This window comes from Bubalus bubalis, chromosome 8 (genome assembly GCF_019923935.1).
Source record: "Bubalus bubalis isolate 160015118507 breed Murrah chromosome 8, NDDB_SH_1, whole genome shotgun sequence".
Taxonomy (NCBI): domain Eukaryota; kingdom Metazoa; phylum Chordata; class Mammalia; order Artiodactyla; family Bovidae; genus Bubalus; species Bubalus bubalis.
In genome coordinates this window covers 104,494,774-104,515,540 of record NC_059164.1, presented here as the reverse complement: position 1 = coordinate 104,515,540, position 20,767 = coordinate 104,494,774, and the positions used below count along the sequence as shown (strand labels likewise).

The following is a 20,767-nucleotide window of genomic DNA, read 5'->3' as shown; positions in this document are numbered from 1 at the left end:
CGTTGCCATTTCCTACTCCAGGGCATCTTCCCAACCCAGAGATCAGACCCACATCTCTTGCATCTCCTGCATTGGCAGGTGGATTCTTTACCACTAGCGCCACCTGCTTCGCAACTATTTTTAGCATCAGATCAGATCAGTCGTGTCCAACTCTTTGCCACCCCATGAATCGCAGCACGCCAGGCCTCCCTGTCCATCACCAACTCCTGGAGTTCACTCAAACTCATGCCCATCGAGTCAGTGATGCCATCCAGCCATCTCATCCTCTGTCATCCCCTTCTCCTCCTGCCCCCAATCCCTCCCAGCATCAGAGTCTTTTCCAATGAGTCAACTCTTCGCATCAGGTGGCCAAAGTACTGGAGTTTCAGCTTCAGCATCATTCCTTCCAAAGAAATCCCAGGGCTGACCTCCTTCAGAATGGACTGGTTGGATCTCCTTGCAGTCCAAGGGACTCTCAAGAGTCTTCTCCAACACCACAGTTCAAAAGTATCTATTCTTCGGTGCTCAGCTTTCTTCACAGTCCAACTCTCACATCCATACATGACCACTGGAAAAACCATAGCCTTGACTAGACGGACCTTTGTTGGCAAAGTAATGTCTCTGCTTTTGAATATGCTGTCTAGGTTGGTCATAACTTTCCTTCCAAGGAGTAAGCATCTTTTAATTTCAATCACCATCTGCAGTGATTTGGGAGCCCAGAAAAATAAAGTCTGACACTGTTTCCCCATCTATTTCCCATGAAGTTATGGGACCAGATGCCATGATCTTCGTTTTCTGAATGTTGAGCTTTAAGCCAACTTTTTCACTCTCCTCTTCCACTTTCATCAAGAGGCTTTTGAGTTCCTCTTCACCTTCTGCCATAAGGGTGGTGTCATCTGCATATCTGAGGTTATTGATATTTCTCCCTGCAATCTTGATTCTAGCTTGTGCTTTTTCCAGCCCAGCGTTTCTCATGATGTACTCTGCATAGAAGTTAAATAAGCAGGGTGACAATATACAGCCTTGACATACTCCTTTTCCTATTTGGAACCAATCTGTTGTTCCATGTCCAGTTCTAACTGTTGTTTCTTGACCTACATACAGGTTTCTCAAGAGGCAGGTCAGGCAGTCTGGTATTCTCATCTCTTGAAAAATTTTCCACAGTTTATTGTGATCCACATAGTCAAAGGCTTTGGCATAGTCAATAAAGCAGAAATAGATGTTTTTCTGGAACTCTGTTCCAGAAAAAATTGCCAAAATTTTGGCAATTTGATCTCTGGTTCCTCTGCCTTTTCTAAAAGCAGCTTGAACATCTGGAGTTCACAGTTCATGTATTGCTGAAGCCTGGCTTGGAGAATTTTGAGCATTATTTTACTAGCATGTGAGATGAGTGCAATTATACAGTAGTTTGAGCTTTCTTTGGCATTGCCTTTCTTTGGGATTGGAATGAAAACTGACCTTTTCCAGTCCTCTGGCCACTGCTGAGTTTTCCAAATTTGCTGGCATATTGAGTGCAGCACTTTCACAGCATCATCTTTCAGGATTTGAAATAGCCACACTGGAATTCCATCACCTCCACTAGCTTTGTTCATAGTGATGCTTTCTAAGGCCCACTTCACTTCACCTTCCAGGATGTCTGGCTCTAGGTGAGTGATCACACCATCGTGATTATCTCGGTCATGAAGATCTTTTTTGTACAGTTCTTCTGTGTATTCTTGACACCTCTTCTTAATATCTTCTGCTTCTGTTAGGTCCATACCATTTCTGTCCTTCATCGAGCCCACCTTTGCATGAAATGTTCCCTTGGTATCTCTAATTTTCTTGAAGAGATCTCTAGTCTTTTGCATTCTGTTGTTTTCTTCTATTTCTTTGCATTGATCACTGAGGAAGGCTTTCTAATCTCTTCTTGCTATTGTCCTTTTCATTACAGGGGACTGGAATGCAAAAGTAGGAAGTCAAGAAACACCTGGAGTAACAGGCAAATTTGGCCTCGGAATACGGAATGAAGCAGGGCAAAGACTAATAGAGTTTTGCCAAGAGAACGCACTGGTCATAGCAAACACCCTCTTCCAACAACACAAGAGAAAACTCTACACATGGACATCACCAGATGGTCAACATCGAAATCAGATTGATTATATTCTTTGTAGCCAAAGATGGAGAAGCTCTATACTGTCAGCAAAAACAAGACTGGCAGCTGACTGTGGCTCAGATCATGAACTCTTTATTGCCAAATTCAGACTTAAATTGAAGAAAGTAGGGAAAACCACTAGACCATTCAGGTATGACCTAAATCAAATCCCTTATGATTATGACTCATAAGGACACTTTGAGTTCCTCTTCACCTTTTGCCATAAGGGTGCCCCCAACACCTCCCAACATCAGAGTCTTTTCCAATGAGTCAACTCTTCGCATGAGGAATAGATTTAAGGGCCTAGATCTGATAGATAGAGTGCCTGATGAACTATGGACTGAGGTTCACGACATTGTACAGGAGACAGGGATCAAGACCATCCCCATGGAAAAGAAATGCAAAAAAGCAAAATGGCTGTCTGGGGAGGCCTTACAAATAGCTGTGAAAAGAAGAGAAGCGAAAAGCAAAGGAGAAAAGGAAAGATATATCTATTAAAGATATTGATTAAACAATAACCTTCCAAAAGAGAAAGCATTAGGCCCAGATGAGTTGACTCATGAATTCCACCAAACATTTAAGTAAGAAATTTCACCAATTCTCTGCAATCTTTTTCAGAAGATAGAAGCAGAGGGAATATTTTCTAAATTATTCGATGAGGCCAGCATTATCTTGATACCAAAAACAAAGTCATTACAAGAAAACTACAAAAAAAAAAAAAAAAAAAAGACCTTCTCATGATCAAAAATCCTCAACAAAACATTAGTCAAATCTAATTCAACAATGTATAAAAATACATTATACATGCTCTAAGACCATGTGGGATTTCTGCTATGTATGCAGGACTGGTTCAACATTTGAAAATCAATTAGGAGCTCTTTCCTATGTTTTCTTCTAGGAATCTCAAAGCTTCGGGTCTTTTGCTTAAGTATTTAATTCATTTTGAGTTAATTTTTGTGAGTGGTGTAAGACAGGTTTTCCATTTCAGTTTTCTGCATGCGGTTATTCAGTTTTCCCAACACTATTTATTGAAGAAACCATCACTTCTTCATAGAGTGTTCTTGTCTCCTTTGTCATATATCAACTGATTGAATATATAAGCATTTATTTCTAGGCTCTCTATTCTATTTCATTGTTCTATGTTTCTATTTTTATGCCAATACCACAATGTTCTAATTACTATAGTTTTGTGGTATAGTTTGAAGTGTGATGCTTCTGGCTTTGTTCTCAAGATTGCTTTGGCTATTTGAGGTCTTTTGTGATTCCATATAAATTTTAGGACTGCTCTTTTATTTCTGTGAAAAATGTCATTGGAATTTTGATGGAGATTTCATTGAATCTATAGATGGTTTGGGGTAGTATGGAAATTTTAACAACATTAATTCTTTCAATCCATGAACATGCTGCTGCTGCTGCTAAGTCGCTTCAGTCATGTCCGACTCCGTGTGACCCCATAGATGGCAGCCCACCAGGCTCCTCTGTCCCTGGGATTCTCCAGGCAAGAATACTGGAGTGGGTTGCCATTTCCTTCTCCAATGCATGAAAGTGAAAAGTGAAAATGAAGTTGCTCAGTCGTGTCCGACTCGTAGCAACCCCATGGACTGCAGTCCACCAGGCTCCTCCATCCATGGGATTTTCCAGGCAAGAGTACTGGAGTGGGGTGCCATTGCCTTCTCTGCCATGAACAGGAGATATCTCAATTTTGTTTATGTCTTCTTTAATTTCTTTCTGCAAAGTCTTATAGTTTTCATTGTACAGATCTTTCACTTCCTTTGTTAAATTTATTCCTAGGTATTTTATGTTTTTGATGCTATTGTAAATGGGATACCATAAAGTTCCTAGAAGGAAACATAGGGAAGAAAAGACCCATGTTAACATGGGTCTTAACAATGTTTTTGATACGACAGTAACAATACAAGCAACAAAAGCAAAAATCAACAAGTGATGGTACATCAAACTAAAAAGCTTCTGCACAGCCTGCACAGAAAATGACTGGTAGATTACATATTTCCCAAACTTCCCTGTTTCTGGTCCATCAGCTCTCCCTCCCAACGGAGCTGTATAGCCTTATCTCCTAGTTGAGGCCCAATCAAACAAGACAGAGATACCTTTAGTCACTCACCAGTTATCATCAACAAGGTTAATAGGATACACTTCATGTTGATGCCTGAATCTTGTCCTGAGGATAAGGTTCTAGTGGAAATAATCACAAAGCAGGAACAAAACTTATAACCCACTTAGGAATTCTGACAGCAGGATGAAGTGCAAATGAGAGAACTGGGATGGGGACTCTATAAGCCCATCATTTAGAGGCTGCTTCTTCCAGTCTTGATCCTTAGTATAAAAAAGGATTCATTAGTCACACCTGCCAACTCTCTCAGTCAATTGGCATGGAAATCCTCATAGTCTAATTGATATCTGCCCTATGGGAAGATGAGTTTCAGGGGTCTGAGCCTTATCCCTTATCTAAGGAAGTGAGAACCGAGTGAACCTTCTGCGGTATTAAAATTCATCCCAAGTTCTTTCCCTAGCTTCTCAGTTCTTTTCACCAGTTCCTTCCCCACAATGTTTAACTAGCACCCCTCCCTCTACATGTCCCACTGACTGTCTGCTTTCTGGGCTACTCTGATGAAGTAGAGCTATGTCTCCACCCTTCTCTGTGACACAGACTCCCTTCTCCTTTATCCATGTCACACTCAGCCCGCCCCTCCTCAGAACTGCTTCACTTGTACAGGTTGTATTCACAAATACCATTTGAAGAAAAGTTCTCAACCAACACCAGTACTAGAGGCCCCTGTCAGATCTCCAAATCTGTTCCTACTACACTGCCCTCTGGGACAGCATACTCTTGTTCACTCACTCTCTCCTTTCTCTGTGGCTGCTTTGTTTAAATGGATTTTTTGGCAGCAAATACAATAAGTGTGAGTGAAAGTCACTCAGTCATGTCCAACTCTTTGCAACCCATGGACTATACAGTCCTTGGAACTCTCCGGGCCAGAATACTGGAGTGGGTAGCCTTTCCCTTCTCCAGGGGATCTTCCCAACCCAGGGATCGAACCCAGGTCTCCCACATTGCAGGCAGATTCTTTACCAGCTGAGCCACAAGGAAAGCCCAAGAATACTGGATTGGGTAGCCTATCCCTTCTCCAGCAGATCTTCCTGACCCAGGAATTGAACTGGGGTCTCCTGCATTGTAGGTGGATTCTTTACCAACTGAGCTATAAGGGAAGCTCAAATACAACAAGGATATTACTTAAATAGAAAATCTATTAGATAACAGAATGAAACAATAATAGATTTAGAGTCCCTTTAAACCTTAGATATTCTGTGCAATGAGGCCATGGTCAGGTATATCTCCATGTATATATATGTATGGAATCTATAATAACTCTAATAAAGAACTTAATGATAATAAATTTACAAACATGAGGAAATGTTGAATATAATACATATACATACATACTCATAGGATTCTAAAGTTATCTTTCACAAAGAAACTTTAAGAACAACGTCCATATCAGATATCAATATCTTTTGGGGAAAAAAATGAAATTGGCAAACTAAAGGAAACATTCAAGAGCTAATGTATCATAAAAAAAGTTATTTATTGAAACAAGAAAATTCACACTTGAAACTAGTTTTGAAGGCCTGCAAATAAGTGTGTGGGGTGGGCAGGCAGGAGCGGGTAGCAAAGAGGGGATGAGAAGAGATGAAATGAGGTGATGTCAAGGGATCTCCCTAAACCATGCTAGGGGTCATTCTACAGTCAGTAGGGAACTACTCAAGAGTTTTAAGAAAGAAACTAATGCTCTCTTACCTACATTTTAGGAAAGATGTCTGAGTAAAACAATGTTAGTGGAGCGATAGTAGGCAGGCACATGCATTAGTTCAAGTGAGTCAAGATTATGGCATGGAGTAGGGTGGCAGCAGTGAGAATGGAAAGGCATGGATGGATGGAAGAGACTGGGAGAGCAAGACGGACTTTGGGATTAAGTGGTCAGAAAAAGAGAAAAAAAATTAAACTGAAAGGTAGAGCTGTCTCCTAAAAGGAGGAAAACAGGCAGAAGACTGAATTTGAAAGGCTAGAGGAATAAGGAGTTTAGCTTGACAGGCTACATTTCAGGAGCCGAGAGGAGGTGCAAACAGTGGTTTCCAGGAAGCAGTCGTGTATGCAGGACCAGAGCTCTGGGCTACAGATACCGATGTGAGGCTCATCAACAGGCAGCAGACCCCCGTGCCAGCTTCTTGAGAAAATCTGCTTTTCTGCTCCCAGTCCTCACATCCCCAGACAAACTCCCTTCCTGGCCCAGAATCTTTCCAAAAGAACTAGGAAAAACAACCTGACAGTAAAGTCTCTCTCTTTCTTAAATGTTTAACCTCTATTTAACTAATCCCACCCCCACCACTACCACACAACTGTACTCGTCTCACACGCTAGTAAAGTAATGCTCAAAACTCTCCAAGCCAGGCTTCAGCAATACGTGAACCGTGAACTTCCAGATGTTCAAGCTGCTTTTAGAAAAGGCAAAGGAACCTGAGATCAAATTGCCAACATCTGCTGGATCGTCAAAAAAGCAAGGGAGTTCCAGAAAAACATCTATTTCTGCTTTATTGACTATGCCAAAGCCTTTGACTATGTGGATCACAATAAACTGTGGAAAATTCTGAAAGAGATGGGAATACCAGACCACCTGACCCGCCTCTTGAGAAACCTCTATGCAGGTCAGGAAGCAACAGTTAGAACTGGACATGGAACAACAGACTGGTTCCAAATAGGAAAAGGAGTTCGTCAAGGCTGTATATTGTCACCCTGCTTATTTAACTTATATGCAGAGTACATCATGAGAAACACTGGGCTGGAAGAAGTATAAGCTAGAATCAAGATTGCCGGGAGAAATATCAATAACCTCAGATAGGCAGATGACACAACACTTATGGCAGAAAGTGAAGAAGAACTAAAGAACCTCTTGAAGTGAAAGAGGAGAGTGAAAAAGTTGGCTTTTAAAGCTCAACATTCAGAAAACTAAGATCATGGCATCCGGTCCCATCACTTCATGGGAAATAGATGGGGAAACAGTGGAAACAGTGTCAGACTTTATTTTGGGGGCCTCCAAAATCACTGCAGATTGTGACTGCAGCCATGAAATTAAAAGACACTTACTTCTTGGAAGGAAAGTTATGACCAACCTAGGCAGCATATTAAAAAGTAGAGATATTACTTTGCCAACAAAGGTCCATCTAGTCAAGGCTATGGTTTTTCCAGTAGACATGTATGGATGTGAGAGTTGGACTGTGAAGAAAGCTGAGCACCAAAGAAGTGATGCTTTTGAACTGTGGTGTTGGAGAAGACTCTTGAGAGTCCCTTGGACTGAAAGGAGATCCAACCAGTCCATCCTAAAGGAGATCAGTCCTGGGTGTTCACTGGAAGGACTGATGCTGAAGCTGAAACTCCAGTACTTTGGCCACCTCATGTGAAGAGTTGACTCATTGGAAAAGACCCTGATGTTGGGAGGGGTTGGGGCAGGAGGAGAAGGGGACGACAGAGGACGAGATGGCTGGATGGCATCACCGACTCGATGGACATGAGTTTGGGTAAACTTCAGGAGTTGGTGATGGACAGGGAGGCCTGGCGTGCTGCAATTCATGGGGTCGCAAAGACTCAGACACGACTGAGCGACTGAACTGAACTGAACCCCCACCACAGAAAACCTTCCACAACTCCATCCTGTCCAGGAATCTCAAGCGTATTTCATAAACGAGCCCTAATCCCAGTGTGGCTCTGTGTTCATTGTGAGGTTTAGGAAAGTATGTGCCATGTTAACTTTTTAAAACTTATTTGTTTTTGGTGGGCACAGGGTCTTCATTGCAACGCGCAGACTATCTCCAGTTGTGGCAAGCAGGGGATACTCTTCCTTGTGGTGTCCGGGCTTCTAACTGAAGTGGCTTCTCTTGTTGCAGAGCACAGGCTCCAGGCACACAGGCTTCCGTAGTTGCAGCTTGCGGGCTCTAGAGCTCAGGCTCAGTAGTTGTGGTGCAGGGGCTCAGCTGCACCAAGGCATGTGGGATCGTCCCAGAGCAGGGATTGACCCCGTCTCCCCTGCACTGGCAGGCAGATTCTTAACCACTGGACCACGAGAGAAGTCCCCATGTTAACTTTTCATTCCACACTTCAGGAAATTTGTGTGAGGGACTGTATAATTTTCCAGGATTCATGAATGCTGGCTGATGAGCTGAAGCCTGGAGGATGTGGCTAAAAAGTGGTGGGTATCCAGTAATAAAATATAGATACTGTACTTCTAGTCTTTCCAGTCATGTATGATTTTGAGAAAATCATTTTCATTCTTTGTTTCAGTCCTGTCACTACAGATCAGGAGAAAAGAACGAATGATACCAGCCCTGACTCATCTTTCCAGGGTTGTTGTGACACTGGAATGAGACTCTGAGTTTAGGAAACTTTCAGGAGTAAGAATGATACAAAGCTTACTTAAGTTTGTATCTCAGGTTTTGATATAAAACCTGATATAAAATCACCACTAACAATGTCTATAAAGAACTTCGCTCAGTGGCTGGGATGCAGTAAATGCTCACAGAATGTCGGCTATTAGCATCCAGGCGCTTTGTGTTCCCAGTTATCCAAGGATGACACGGCAGTCTATTATTGGCTGACCAATCTTTTCATTAGGTAAAAAGCACTTAGAGGTCCTGCCAACCATTCAGTAGATCCTAGATCTAATGTAATCTAGACTGTAAATCATTCCCTGGCTGTCAAAATGACTGCTCAATGAATGCTTTACATCTCCCCATTTCCTTAGCTCAGACTTGCTGATCACAACAACCAGGCCAAGCTATGACAGCTGCTGCTGCTAAGTCACTTCAGTCGTGTCCGACTCTGTGCGACCCCATGGACAGCAGCCCACCAGGCTCCCCCATCCCTGGGACTCTCCAGGCAGCTATGATGGCAGAGTGATGAAATAGTGAACCCAGGGAAAGGTGAAGCCAATGTAATAAAGAGGGGAGGGGCTGAAGAAAAGTATAAGTAGCTGTGATGAGGCTCAGAGCAAATCTGGGCACACTGTCTTCCTGAACTAAGGTGCAGAATACTGTTCCCCACAGCCCTGGCCTGAAAAACTCCATGGGGACATGAGTCCTAAGCCTGGAGTTCCCTTTCCCACAGACAGCTGAACTGCTTTTAGGCAGATGGGCTTTTAGGGACAGTAAATTGAGGGACCTGGGTCCTGAAGTCCAGACACGAAGCTTCCTTGTCTCTCCATGAGAGGCATAGTCCCCCACCTTCCCTGGAACAGAAGGGCCTCCATCTGCCTGTTGGAGCCCTCTTCCCCTGTTCTGTTCATGCCCAGAGCTGCTTTTCAACCCTCCTGCCTAACCATACCCACTGGTTCTACTAGGTGCTCCAGAGAAACTACTGAACTGAGAGCTCCATACTCTGCTGGTCTTCTGCACCTCACAAGGGAAGACTATGAAGTTTACCTTCTGTTTGAGTGTCCTTGCTGGTATGTATCCAGGACTTTCTACTCTGTCGTATAAGGCACAGGTTAATATAGAACGGAGGAGGGCAGATGCAGGATGTGGGGATGGCACAAAAGAGAGTCAAGAGAAACTGTAAGGAGCAGCACTGGAGATGCCCCCTCAGACTCTAGCCAAAGGCTCTCTGGACAGGCTGAGAAGCCCAGTGCTAAGCTTGGGCTTCTTGTTCCACACTTGGAGAGTTCCACGCTCAACACTCAACAGTGAGTGTTCCACCTTGGTTATTCCAAAATACAGGCTTCATCACACAGGGGCAAGTCTCAGTGTAGTCACAAGGACAGAGAACTCATTTTGACGACTGATATGCTGGGAGGGACTGGGGGCAGGAGGAGAAGGGGACGACAGAGGATGAGATGGCTGGATGGCATCACTGACTCGATGGACATGAGTCTGAGTGAACTCCGGGAGTTGGTGATGGACAAGGAGGCCTGGCATGCTGCGATTCATGGGGTCACAAAGAGTCAGACACGACTGAGTGACTGAACTGAACTGAACTGAACTGATGCCTCCCTGTTGCAAAAGCTTAGAGACTCAGAATGCGGGGAATGGAGAAGATGGGAACAAAAGATCAAATGCAAGGACCCTCCATCTGTACTCCCTGACTATCGTGAAGCTCTTCTGAATTCGCCAGAGCGACCTTTCCCACCACACCCTGACTACCTAGGTTGTTGCATCACAAATTAGCTGTGTGACCTTGGACAAGTTAATTAATCTATCTGGGCTTCAGTTTCTACAGTCAAAATGGGGATATTCCTACCTACATTATAGAGTCATTGTGAAGATTTAGAACAAGAGTGCAACGGCTCTTGTCCTTATTAATACCCCACCCTTTTTTCCTTGGGGTTTCTAACTGTGTGAGTCCACAGAAAAGGGTGTGGTGAGGTACAGGCCTGGGCTTGGACAGGATTAACATAAGAACTAAGGGCAGCTGAAACAAAATATTTCTGATATTAGAATCAGCCCTCCTCCTCTTTCTTCTCTCTTTTTTAAAAAATTCATTTATAAAAGCACTGCACAGTCATACTAGAAAATTGAGAAATCTTAAAAAGTATAAAAAATAAACAGCATTCATAGTCCCACCTCAGTCAACACACGCTAATGCACTTTTTGAATTTATTCCCAGGCTTTATTTTATTTATTTTAAAGGCTTATTTTTGTTTCTTTACTTGTTCTTAGATAATTGGATTACTAGATTAAATGCACATTTTTATTATTTTTTAACTGAAAGGTTATTAGTATTCCTTTGCTGTTTAATATTCTTTATAAATGCAGTTTTAATATATATGCTGTTCCATTTGTTCACACCCCTTTGTATTTCAATATCCAACATTACTGTATTGGACATTCGTATTTCAAACATTTACCTATTATAAGAAAGAAAGAAAGTGAAGTACCTCAGTCGTGTCCAACTCTTTGCAACCCTGTAGCCTACCAGGCTCCTCCATCCATGGGATTCTCCAGGCAAGAACACTGGAGTGGGTTGCCATTTCCTTCTCCAGGGGATCTTCCTGACGCAGGGATCAAACCCAGTCTCCCACATTGAGGGAAGATTCTTTACCAGCTGAGCCACAAGGGAAGCCCAAGAATTACCTATTATAAATAGTGTTAAAATGAGCACATTTACTAATAATCTTGATCTACATCTGATTATTTCTTTAGAATCAAGAATTCTTGGGGTTGTAATTATTAGGTCAAAGGTGACAAACCATTTACAATTCTTGATGCTCATTTTTAAATTGCTTTTGGAGAAGACAGAATCAATTCCCATTCCTATAAGTAGTAAATGAGAGTCTTTCTCATTGTACTTTCTTAGGCTGAATATTGTTAACATTAGACAAAAATGATTATTAAAACTATTAGATAAAATGGTATGTCATTGTCATGTACATTTTGATTTTTTAATGTCAAGTACCTTCACAGTTCCTGCCCAACTGATTACTACTTTAAAATTGTCCGTATTTCCATTCAGCTAAGAAGCTGTTTACTGTCTTGTTTGTTCTAAGAACTTCTCATATCTATTCCTCAGGGACATTTTTCTCCGCTCACTCATCTGTGCAGAAAGATGACCCTTCCCCCTACTTGGTCTACCTCAAGTCTCACTTCAACCCCTGTGTGGGCGTCCTCATCAAAAGCAACTGGGTGCTGGCCCCTGCTCACTGCTACTTACCGTGAGTGTTGACCATCCTCACCCACTCTACTCACTCTGCATTGGTGATTCTCAAACAGGGGCAACATTCCCCCCAGGGCACATGTGGCAAAGTAAGACATTCTTGGTTGTCACAATAGAGTGAGGGCTGCGGGGAGGGCTGTGTTAACGGCATCTGCCTGGTGAACGCCAGGGCAAGGATGCTGCTTAATATCCTATGCTGCACATGGCAGCCCCCCACAACACAGCCATCCAGCCCCGCGCGTCAACAGGGCTGCTGGGGGGCCTCCTCAGTCTCCCATCAGTCTTTCCAAGGTTTTTTTACTGGCAATACAAGTTTTGTCAGTTAAGGAACCAGCAGGCAACTGATGGTGCACTCATATTTTATTAAATTGAGAAGAATTGATTAAAAAAGAACTAATGACAAAGGTATGGTCTAGTTACAGGGAAAACATAGACAACAGTTCAGTTCCTCTGGGGTTCAGTATTAAAAGATGCACTTACTACTCCAAGACCTAAAGGGGCAGGGGGAGAATGATTTTAGGCAGGGAGAGGAAAAGAGTCAGTGAGAGGGAAAGAGACAGCACTGTGCACAGAGACAGCCTGATAGCGGTCCTAACCTTTGATCAGGAGACGATCGACAGCCACAACCCTGCAGCAACCCAACGGGGCAGGGCAGCTGGGAGGATAAACTCGCCCACCTCTCCCTTCTCCTTCATGTTCCTTTCTGGTGCTTCTTATCAGCCAAATACCAATCAAATGCCAAAGGACAAGAAAGTGCATTGACTTAATCCACCTATTTCACCTTCCAAAGTACAGAGATGGATGAAATAGAGTTGTGAGGAGATCTGATAAAGCAAACAGGAGCTGTCCAACACTCAAGTCACCTCATTCTCTTCCCGACACCAGAATGGAAATGCCCAGATAGGCTAGAGCTGGAAAGGAGGGGAAATAATATTTTTAGACCATGCATTCTTTTCTCTCCCACTACATGAAAACAGAGAAGTGAAAGGCTCCACCACTTAACTGTGTGATCATGGATGAATACTCTCATGTGCCTCCATTCCTTCATCTGTAACACGGGGATTCTGTTCTGAATCCCTGCTTTGTTGTGAGTAGTAAATGGGGGAATCCAGGATTCAGACAAAGCTCTTGGCAAAGCGCCTGGCCCACTGTAGCATCAGCTTTGATGATGATACCAGCAGTGATGATGATGGTGACTTCCAACCCCTTGTCCCTCCAGAAATCTGAAGGTGATGCTGGGAAATCTCAGGATCAGGATCAGAGATGGGACAGAGCAGACAATTAACCCTATCCAGATTATCCGCTACTGGAACCACAGTCATAGTGCGCCCCAAGATGACCTCATGCTCATTAGGCTGGCTAAGCCTGCCATCCTCAACGAAAAAGTCCAGCCCATTGCCCTCGCCACCAGCACCGTCAAGCCGGGCACCATCTGCATGCTTTCCGGTTTGGACTGGAGCCAAAACAACAATGGTGAGTGCACCTGCCCCTGAACATCAATTCATGAGTTATATCTGATGAGACAGGCCGGGGAGGAGCCCCATGTCTGTGTAACTGAGAGCGGAGGAGGGTGGGGTGGAGACCAAGGGGGAGGTACTATCTGAGGGGTCTGGCAAAAAGAGACCCTCCCAGAAGTCCAGAGTCCTCCTTTCCCAGGCTGTCTAAAGCCCCACTGCTTCTTCAGAGCTTTGGCAGATGGAGCCACCAGGCCACCTGACTCAGCACAGAGGCCATGCCTCCTGACTGTCAGAGGCACAGTTCACATTAAAAAGGCTCCTCTTTCCCATACTGGCTCACTTCTCTTGTGGAGGACACCTGAGAACTTGAGTCAGGTCACCTCTTATTCCTCCAAGAACAGACACAGAGTAGAAAGAAAATGCTGCTTTTTAAAGAGACATAAAGGCCATTTCAAAATCTTCAAGATTAACCCTCATAACCATGCACAAAATCACGTCTTCTTTCTTCCTCATTATTTTGTTCAGTTCAGTTCAGTCACTCAGTCATGTCTGACTCTTTGCGACCCCATGGACTGCTACACGCCAGGCCTCCCTATCTATCACCATCTCCCAGAGCTTGCTCAAACCCATGTCCATTGAGTTGGTGATGCCATCCAACCATCTCATCTGCTGTCATCCCCTTCTCCTCCTGCCCTCAATCTTTCCCAGCATCAGGGTCTTTTCAAATGAGTCAGCTCTTCACATCAGGTGGCTCAAGTATTGTTCAGACAGACACAAAACATCAGTTGAAACAGAGGCTGGGGATTGGAGAGCTAAATGACATTTGTGAACAGGAAGGTTTCTTTTATCCCTGTCTTTCCTCAGGCAGACACCCTGATTTAAGGCAGAACCTGGAGGCCCCCGTGATGTCCGACACAGCCTGCCAGGAAACCGAACAAGGAAAAAGCCACAGAAACTCCATATGTGTTAAATTTCTAAAAGTGTTCAGTCGAATTTTTGGGGTAATCTTTTCTCTCTATCCAATTTTCATTCATTTGGATATGCCTAGTTAACTATTTAACCACGGTATTTAAAAAATAGAAAGCCCACAACTTCACAAATTTTTGAGAATTTGGTAAGGCTGCAGCAAAGCCTCCGATTATCTTCAGTAAAAAGCCCTCATTAGAGACGTCTGTATTCATTAAGGGGCATCAAGCAACACCTAGAGTTAATAATTGGTTTTTATTCTCATAGCTGCAACTGAAAATGGGTAGCACTTAAAAAAAAAAAAATTCAAATACTTCACAAATTGAAACAGGCTTCACCAGTTCAAGTAAATGGAGTTTGACTCATTTTAAATGTGAGTTCTAGAAAGGCTTTTCTCTGACTTTCTCAACATCACACAAGGCTAGTTGTGACAAAGTTAGATGAATGAATCAAGCTTCCAGTCTGCGGACTCTTATCTTGATGCAGCATGCTACCTCTAGGCAGGATGCACCCACACAGGGACTAGAGAGCGCCTATAACGAGATTTGACTGCATCTGTCTGCCTCCCTCTCTCTGTGTGATGATACCTTCTAGGAGCTGGCCGTGGCTACTGTCATCTGCAAAAACAAGCTGCAGGGGATCGAGGTCGGACACTTCATGGGAGGGGATGTGGGTATCTACACCAACGTTCAGAAATATGTCAGCTGGATTGAGAGCACCACTAAAGACAAATGAGACATGTTTCTCCCTAAGTGTCCCAGAAGCTCTGCCGTGGACGATACCAACCACGAACAACTTACCCCAAATTCAAAATAAAATGTCCAAATAGAAATATTTGGATTTACCACACCAGTATCTTGTGTTTTCTCATTTGTATCTCTGCGCATATCCCATAATGAGCTGAAGAACCAAGAACGAAACGTGAAATAAGATAATAGAGTTATACCTATTATCTCATTTAAAGCTTATAACCAACCCTCGAGGTTGTCTTTTCTTCCCACTTTACAAATGGGAAAACTGAGACAAAGAGAAGTTACTTAACATTATCTATAGGTGGTAGTTTATCCAAGCCTGAAATGGAACCCCAAAATGCCGGATTCTTAGCCCTATGCTCTTAGCCTTGAAATTATAGGCAAGTCCATAGCATTACAACAGATACTGGCTTCTGTTCCCTGCTACCTCTCTTCTTTGCTTTTTGCTTCTCTTCTTTTCACAGCTATTTGTAAGGCCTCAAGAGGCAGGTCAGGTTTTCTGGTATTCCCTTCTCTTTCAGAATTTTCCACAGTTTATTGTGATCCACACAGTCAAAGGTTTTGGCATAGTCAATAAAGCAGAAATAGATGTTTTTCTGGAACTCTCTTGCTTTTTCGATGATCCAGTGGATGTTGGCAATTTGATCTCTGGTTCCTCTGCCTTTTCTAAAACCAGCTTGAACATCTGGAAGTTCATGGATCACGTATTGCTGAAGCCTGGCTTGGAGAATTTTGAGCATTACTTTACTAGCATGTCAGAGAAGGCAATGGCACCCCACTCCAGTACTTTTGCCTGGAAAATCCCATGGACGGAGGAGCCTGGTAGGCTGCAGTCCATGGGGTCGCTAAAGTCAGATATGACTGAGCAACTTCACTTTCATTTTTCACTTTCATGCATTGGAGAAAGAAATGGCAACCCGCTCCAGTGTTCTTGCCTGGAGAATCCCAGGAACGGGGAAGCCTGGTGGGCTGCTGTCTATGGGGTCACACAGAGTCGGACACGACTGAAGCGACTTAGCAGCAGCAGCAGCAGCAGCTTACTAGCATGTGAGATAAGTGCAACTGTGCGGTAGTTTGAGCTTTCTTTGGCATTGCCTTTCTTTGGGATTGGAATGAAAACCGACTTTTTCCAATCCTCTGGCCACTGCTGAGTTTTCCAAATTTGCTGACATATTGAGTGCAGCACTTTCACAGTATCATCTTTCAGGATTTGAAATAACTCCACTGGAATTCCATCACCTCCACTAGCTTTGTTCATAGTGATGCTTCCTAAGGCCCACTTGACTTCACATTCCAGGATGTCTGGCGCTGAGTGATCACACTATCGTGATTATCTGGGTCATGAAGATCTTTTTTGTACAGTTCTTCTGTGTATTCTTGCCACCTCTTCTTAATATCTTCTGCTTCTGTTAGGTCCATACCGTTTCTGTCCTTTATTGAGCCCATTTTTGCATGAAATGTTCCCTTGGTATCTCTAATTTTCTTGAAAAGATCTCTAGTCTTTCCCATTCTATTGTTTTCCTCTATTTCTTTGCACTGATCACTGAGGAAAGGCTTTCTTATCTCTCCTTGCTATTCTTTGGAACTCTGCATTCAAATGGGTATATTTTTCCTTTTCTCCTTTGCTTTGGCTTCTCTTGTTTTCACAACTATTGATAAGGCCTCCTCAGACAGCCATTTTGCTTTTTTGCATTTCTTTTCCTTGGGGATGTTCTTGATCCCTGTCTCCTGTACAGTGTCAGGAACCTCCATCCATAGTTCATCAGGCACTCTGTCTATCCAATCTTACTACTTCTCTCTGCCTCCACTGCTACCACTCTGGTAAACCTGGAGTATTGCAGTATCTCCCATTTTTGCCTTACTAAATTCAACCTATTCTCAATACAACTTTTTTTAAAACATAAGTCAAGTTCTGTCACTTACCTCTGCTAAAAACTCTCCAATGGTCCCCTCACTCAGAATAAACAAAAAATGTGTACACTGGACTATAAAGGCCTTAAAACCATGGGCCCCCCCTCCGCCCCTTTGACCTCATCACCCACACCTCTACTCCAGCCACACCAGCCTTCTTGCTCTCCCTTGAACACATTAGACACTTTTTTACTCAAAACTTTCACACTTTTCCCAGATTCCTGAATGGCTACCTCCCTCACTCCCTAAAATCTTTGTTTAAATATTTTCTGGACTTCCCTGGTGGCACAGTGGATAAGAATCTGCCTGCCAACATAGGGGACATGGGTTTGCTCTGTGGTCTGGGAAGATTCCACATGCCTCGGAGCAACTAAGCCCATACACCACACCTATTGAGCCTGCGTTATACAGTCCAAGAGCTCCAACTATGGAGCCATCCATAGTTCATCTATTGAAGCCTGTACACCCCAGAGGCTGTGCTCTGCAACAAGAGAAGCCACCGCAATGAGAAGCCTGCACACTGTAATAGAGCAGCCCCTACTCATCGCATCTAGAAAAAGCCCCCACATAGCAACTAAGAGCCAGAGCAGTCAAAAGTAAATAAATACATTTTTTAAAAGCATACAGGGATTTCCCTGGTGGTTCAGTGGCTAAGACTCCATGCTCCCAATACAGGGGCCCTGAGTTCAATCCCTGGTCAGGGAACTAGATCTCACATGCTACAACTAAGACCCAATGCAGTCAAATAAGTAAATTAAATAAACATTTTTTTAAATAATAATAAATATCTTCTTAGTAAAGTCTTGTCTGACTACCCTATCTAAAATTAGGACCCCACTTCTGGTGCACGCTCATCTTCCGCAAGAATTTGGCAATGCATATGATAAACCTTAGAACTATGCATACGCATATTCTCTGATGTCTACCTTTAGAGTCTTACAAGGATGTTCACTGTAACACCGTAGAGAGCAAAACACTGGTCGGGTGGGGGGCCACAGAGTGTGGCTCATTTTTTAAAAGGCAGTACAATCATACATAATAATATGTGTGGTCATTCAATAATATCTACTGTTGTAAACACTGAAGACATAGGAGAAAATCAAAGATTTCTGTCCTCGTGGAGTATACATTCTAGTTTAGAGACACAGGTAAATTTTAAAATGTATTATGTCAGGTAAGTACTATGAAAAAAAACTAGAGTAAAACTGGGAGTACTGAGGTAACATTTTAAAGAGAACATACATTGAGAATTACTCAACAAGGATCCCCAAAACTGGAGTAGGTTCTATGAAATCTTCTTGGAAATGCAGAAAATAGAGTTGAAAGGTGGTTGGGAAAGGCAGTGTCTGCCCTCCTAGAGAAATCATGATTAACATAGAAGAGTCAAAATGCGACGATCAGGAGTGAGGAAGTGAGGATGAGGAATATGTTTATGACAACTTGTGACAGTAAAGTGTGACAGAGTGTGGCTCCTGAGTCTTGAACGTACCCGGAAGGCACTGATGCTGACAAATGGGCAGAGGGAAGAGGATAAGTGATCCATCTAGGGGACATCCAGGACAGGGATCTCAGGAGTAAGCGTTCAATTGGCTACCATTCCTCTGCAGATACTGGGAAAGCCAAAACCAATGTACAAAGCTAGGGGCCTGGGAGTGAAAGATGCTGCCATCAGATAGTCCCCCAACTCTTCTACCAGTTCCTCAGAGATATCCAGTGCTGAGTTACAAAACCTTTTTAAAGAAAGCAAGCCTGAACTGTTGATAAGTTGAAAAATCCTGATTTTCAAAGTTATCTTTTACCTTAAATTCAGGATAAGTTCATCTTAATGATACTATGCTAAGAAAACTACAATGAGATTAATACTCTACTCTTCTTAACCTCTTTTGCACACTTAAAAGACATCATGTGTGAGTCCTATCTCAGAGACTCTGACAGAATTGCTCTTGGGCAAGACTTGGGTATTTGTGATACCTTTTAATCTGCCAAAGTGATTCTCACATGCTGCCAAGACTGAGAACTTGAAACTAACTTTTACCATGAAGCATGTACTATCTAAAGCTTTCCCAGAATTTTATAGAACACTAGAGGCTACAAAAACTGGTCCTCTAAAAACTCATGTTTACTGATTGCTTCATACTGCTAATATAAAAACACATTAACTCTTACATATCGACCTTATATATGGTTACCTTTCTAAATTAACTTATTTCCTAAAATTTTTTAATTGTTTGGATTTTCTATGTAGACAACCATATCTGCTTAGAATAATGATAGTTTTATTTATTCTTTTCTAATCTTTAAAGTTTTTATTTCTTTAATGTGTTGTTAAGCATATTAATCAGTGGGGTTTTTTTCATATAGTCACAGACTTAAGCAAAAATTACTGCACTATCTAATTCTAGAACATTTTCATGACCCTGACGGAAACCATATATATCCATAAAGTCACTACCCAATACCTATAGTGCCAGCACCTGGAAACTACTAATTTACTTTCTGTTCTGCAGATCTGCCTATTCTGAACCTTTCCTATAAAGGGAATCATAAATCATGAAGTCTTTCTGACAGGCTTCTTTCAGTTAGCATGTTTCCAGGTCCATCTGTGCTGTACCATGTATCAGTACTTCTTTCCTTCTTATGGCTGAATAATATTCTATTATATGACTATGTGTGTGCACGTGCACACACACGCACATCACACTTTGTTTATCCATTCATCAGGCAACAGACATTTGGGTTGTTTCCACTTCTTGACTAGGATGAACAGTGTTGCTGTGAACATTCATTGCTAAGTTTTTGTGTGGACATATATTCTCATTTCTCTTGGCTATATACCTATGAGAGGAATTGCTGGCTTATATAGTAACTGCATTTAATGTAGAATGTTGAAGTTTTGAAGCTACTCCACTAGCTCCCACTAAAGGAAAGAACCTCAGCAAAGTTTTCAGCTTTGTTCTTAAAATGCTCATACATTGCTAATGTTTTCTCTTTAATTGAAAGTAAGTTGTCTCCAACAGTTCATTTTGTCTTCAATCTATATGCTTAATTTCTTTGGTCTGTTTCTCCTATTTCCATATTTTTACTGTTTCCTGATACCTTCTCAGAGCGTTCTTTGAGCTGACCTTCCAGTTCATTAATTCACATCAGCTGTATCGATTCTGATGCTTAATGTCACTGTTGAATATGTCATCTAATCTAAAAATACATGTTTCAGAAACCAAAGTAGAATCAGATTTTTCCTCGCCACTAGACCTGTCAACTATGGCAGGTATGACCTGAATCAACCAAGCAGAGGCTCTTAGCCAGGATTTTAGACCTTGGTTCTATAATTCAAAGGGACACGTTTACAGAGGCAGTGGCTGTATCAAAGACACATGCTGCCAGTTGAAATGTGAATGGTGGTGCCAGCATCAGTCCCTCAAGAATCATTTGGTTGTGTTCTCAGTTGTTTAAACCCCCTTGATTCTCTTTCTGTTACTGATTCTCCAGACTTCCCTTTGATTCCAAGAGATAGCCAATTCCCTTCCAATAAATTAAATTTATTCTTAAGTCATATCAAGTTGGACACATGAGTTGGGATGTGGGGAGAGTACAGGAGAGTTAAAGAACTAATTTCTTCCTTCTACATAGTTCAGATTCTGTAGCTACTGTCATAAGTTATGATTTTAAAAAGCAAAGTAAAAAATCTATTATTTAAAGTCATAAAAACTAGTGACCAGAAGAATGACAAGTAAATAAAAATAATCAAATATTGGAGAGGGGAATAAATTTGAGGTTAAGTGAGACAATCCCCAAACTTTGATGAATGGGATTCAAAAGTTACAGTTCAAAGTTAACAAACCAAGTAAGAGAGGCA

At 42.4% G+C, this 20,767-nt stretch overlaps 2 protein-coding genes across 2 annotated transcripts in view; one reads left to right on the top strand and one right to left on the bottom strand.

Annotated features, from left to right (window-relative positions):
* The window catches only part of LOC112586553 (serine protease 58), a 30,545-nt gene extending 25,425 nt beyond the window's left edge, over positions 1-5,120 (bottom strand). Inside the window, exon 1 of the mRNA XM_025291685.3 lies at positions 4,233-5,120. Within this exon, the coding sequence (XP_025147470.1) occupies positions 4,233-4,269 (37 nt within the window). The 5' untranslated portion in view covers positions 4,270-5,120. The remainder of the gene's footprint in view (positions 1-4,232) is intronic.
* Positions 5,121-9,514: 4,394 nt separating this feature from the next.
* Positions 9,515-15,028, top strand: PRSS37 (serine protease 37). Its single transcript, XM_006048135.4, has 5 exons — positions 9,515-9,621; positions 11,682-11,823; positions 13,045-13,298; positions 14,147-14,283; positions 14,843-15,028. The coding sequence occupies exons 1-5, from the start codon at positions 9,588-9,590 to the stop codon at positions 14,981-14,983; spliced, it is 708 nt and encodes a 235-aa protein (XP_006048197.1). The 5' UTR covers positions 9,515-9,587; the 3' UTR covers positions 14,984-15,028.
* The last annotated feature ends 5,739 nt before the right edge of the window (positions 15,029-20,767 follow it).

Bases quoted from the DNA above. Each gene is read 5' to 3' on its own strand.
- PRSS37 (XM_006048135.4), top strand. From the start codon at position 9,588: ATGAAGTTTACCTTCTGTTTGAGTGTCCTTGCTG. The intron at 13,299-14,146 runs GTGAGTGCACCT...GTCTTTCCTCAG, and splicing joins CTGGAGCCAAAACAACAATG to GCAGACACCCTGATTTAAGG. The intron at 14,284-14,842 runs GTAATCTTTTCT...GATACCTTCTAG, and splicing joins TGTTCAGTCGAATTTTTGGG to GAGCTGGCCGTGGCTACTGT.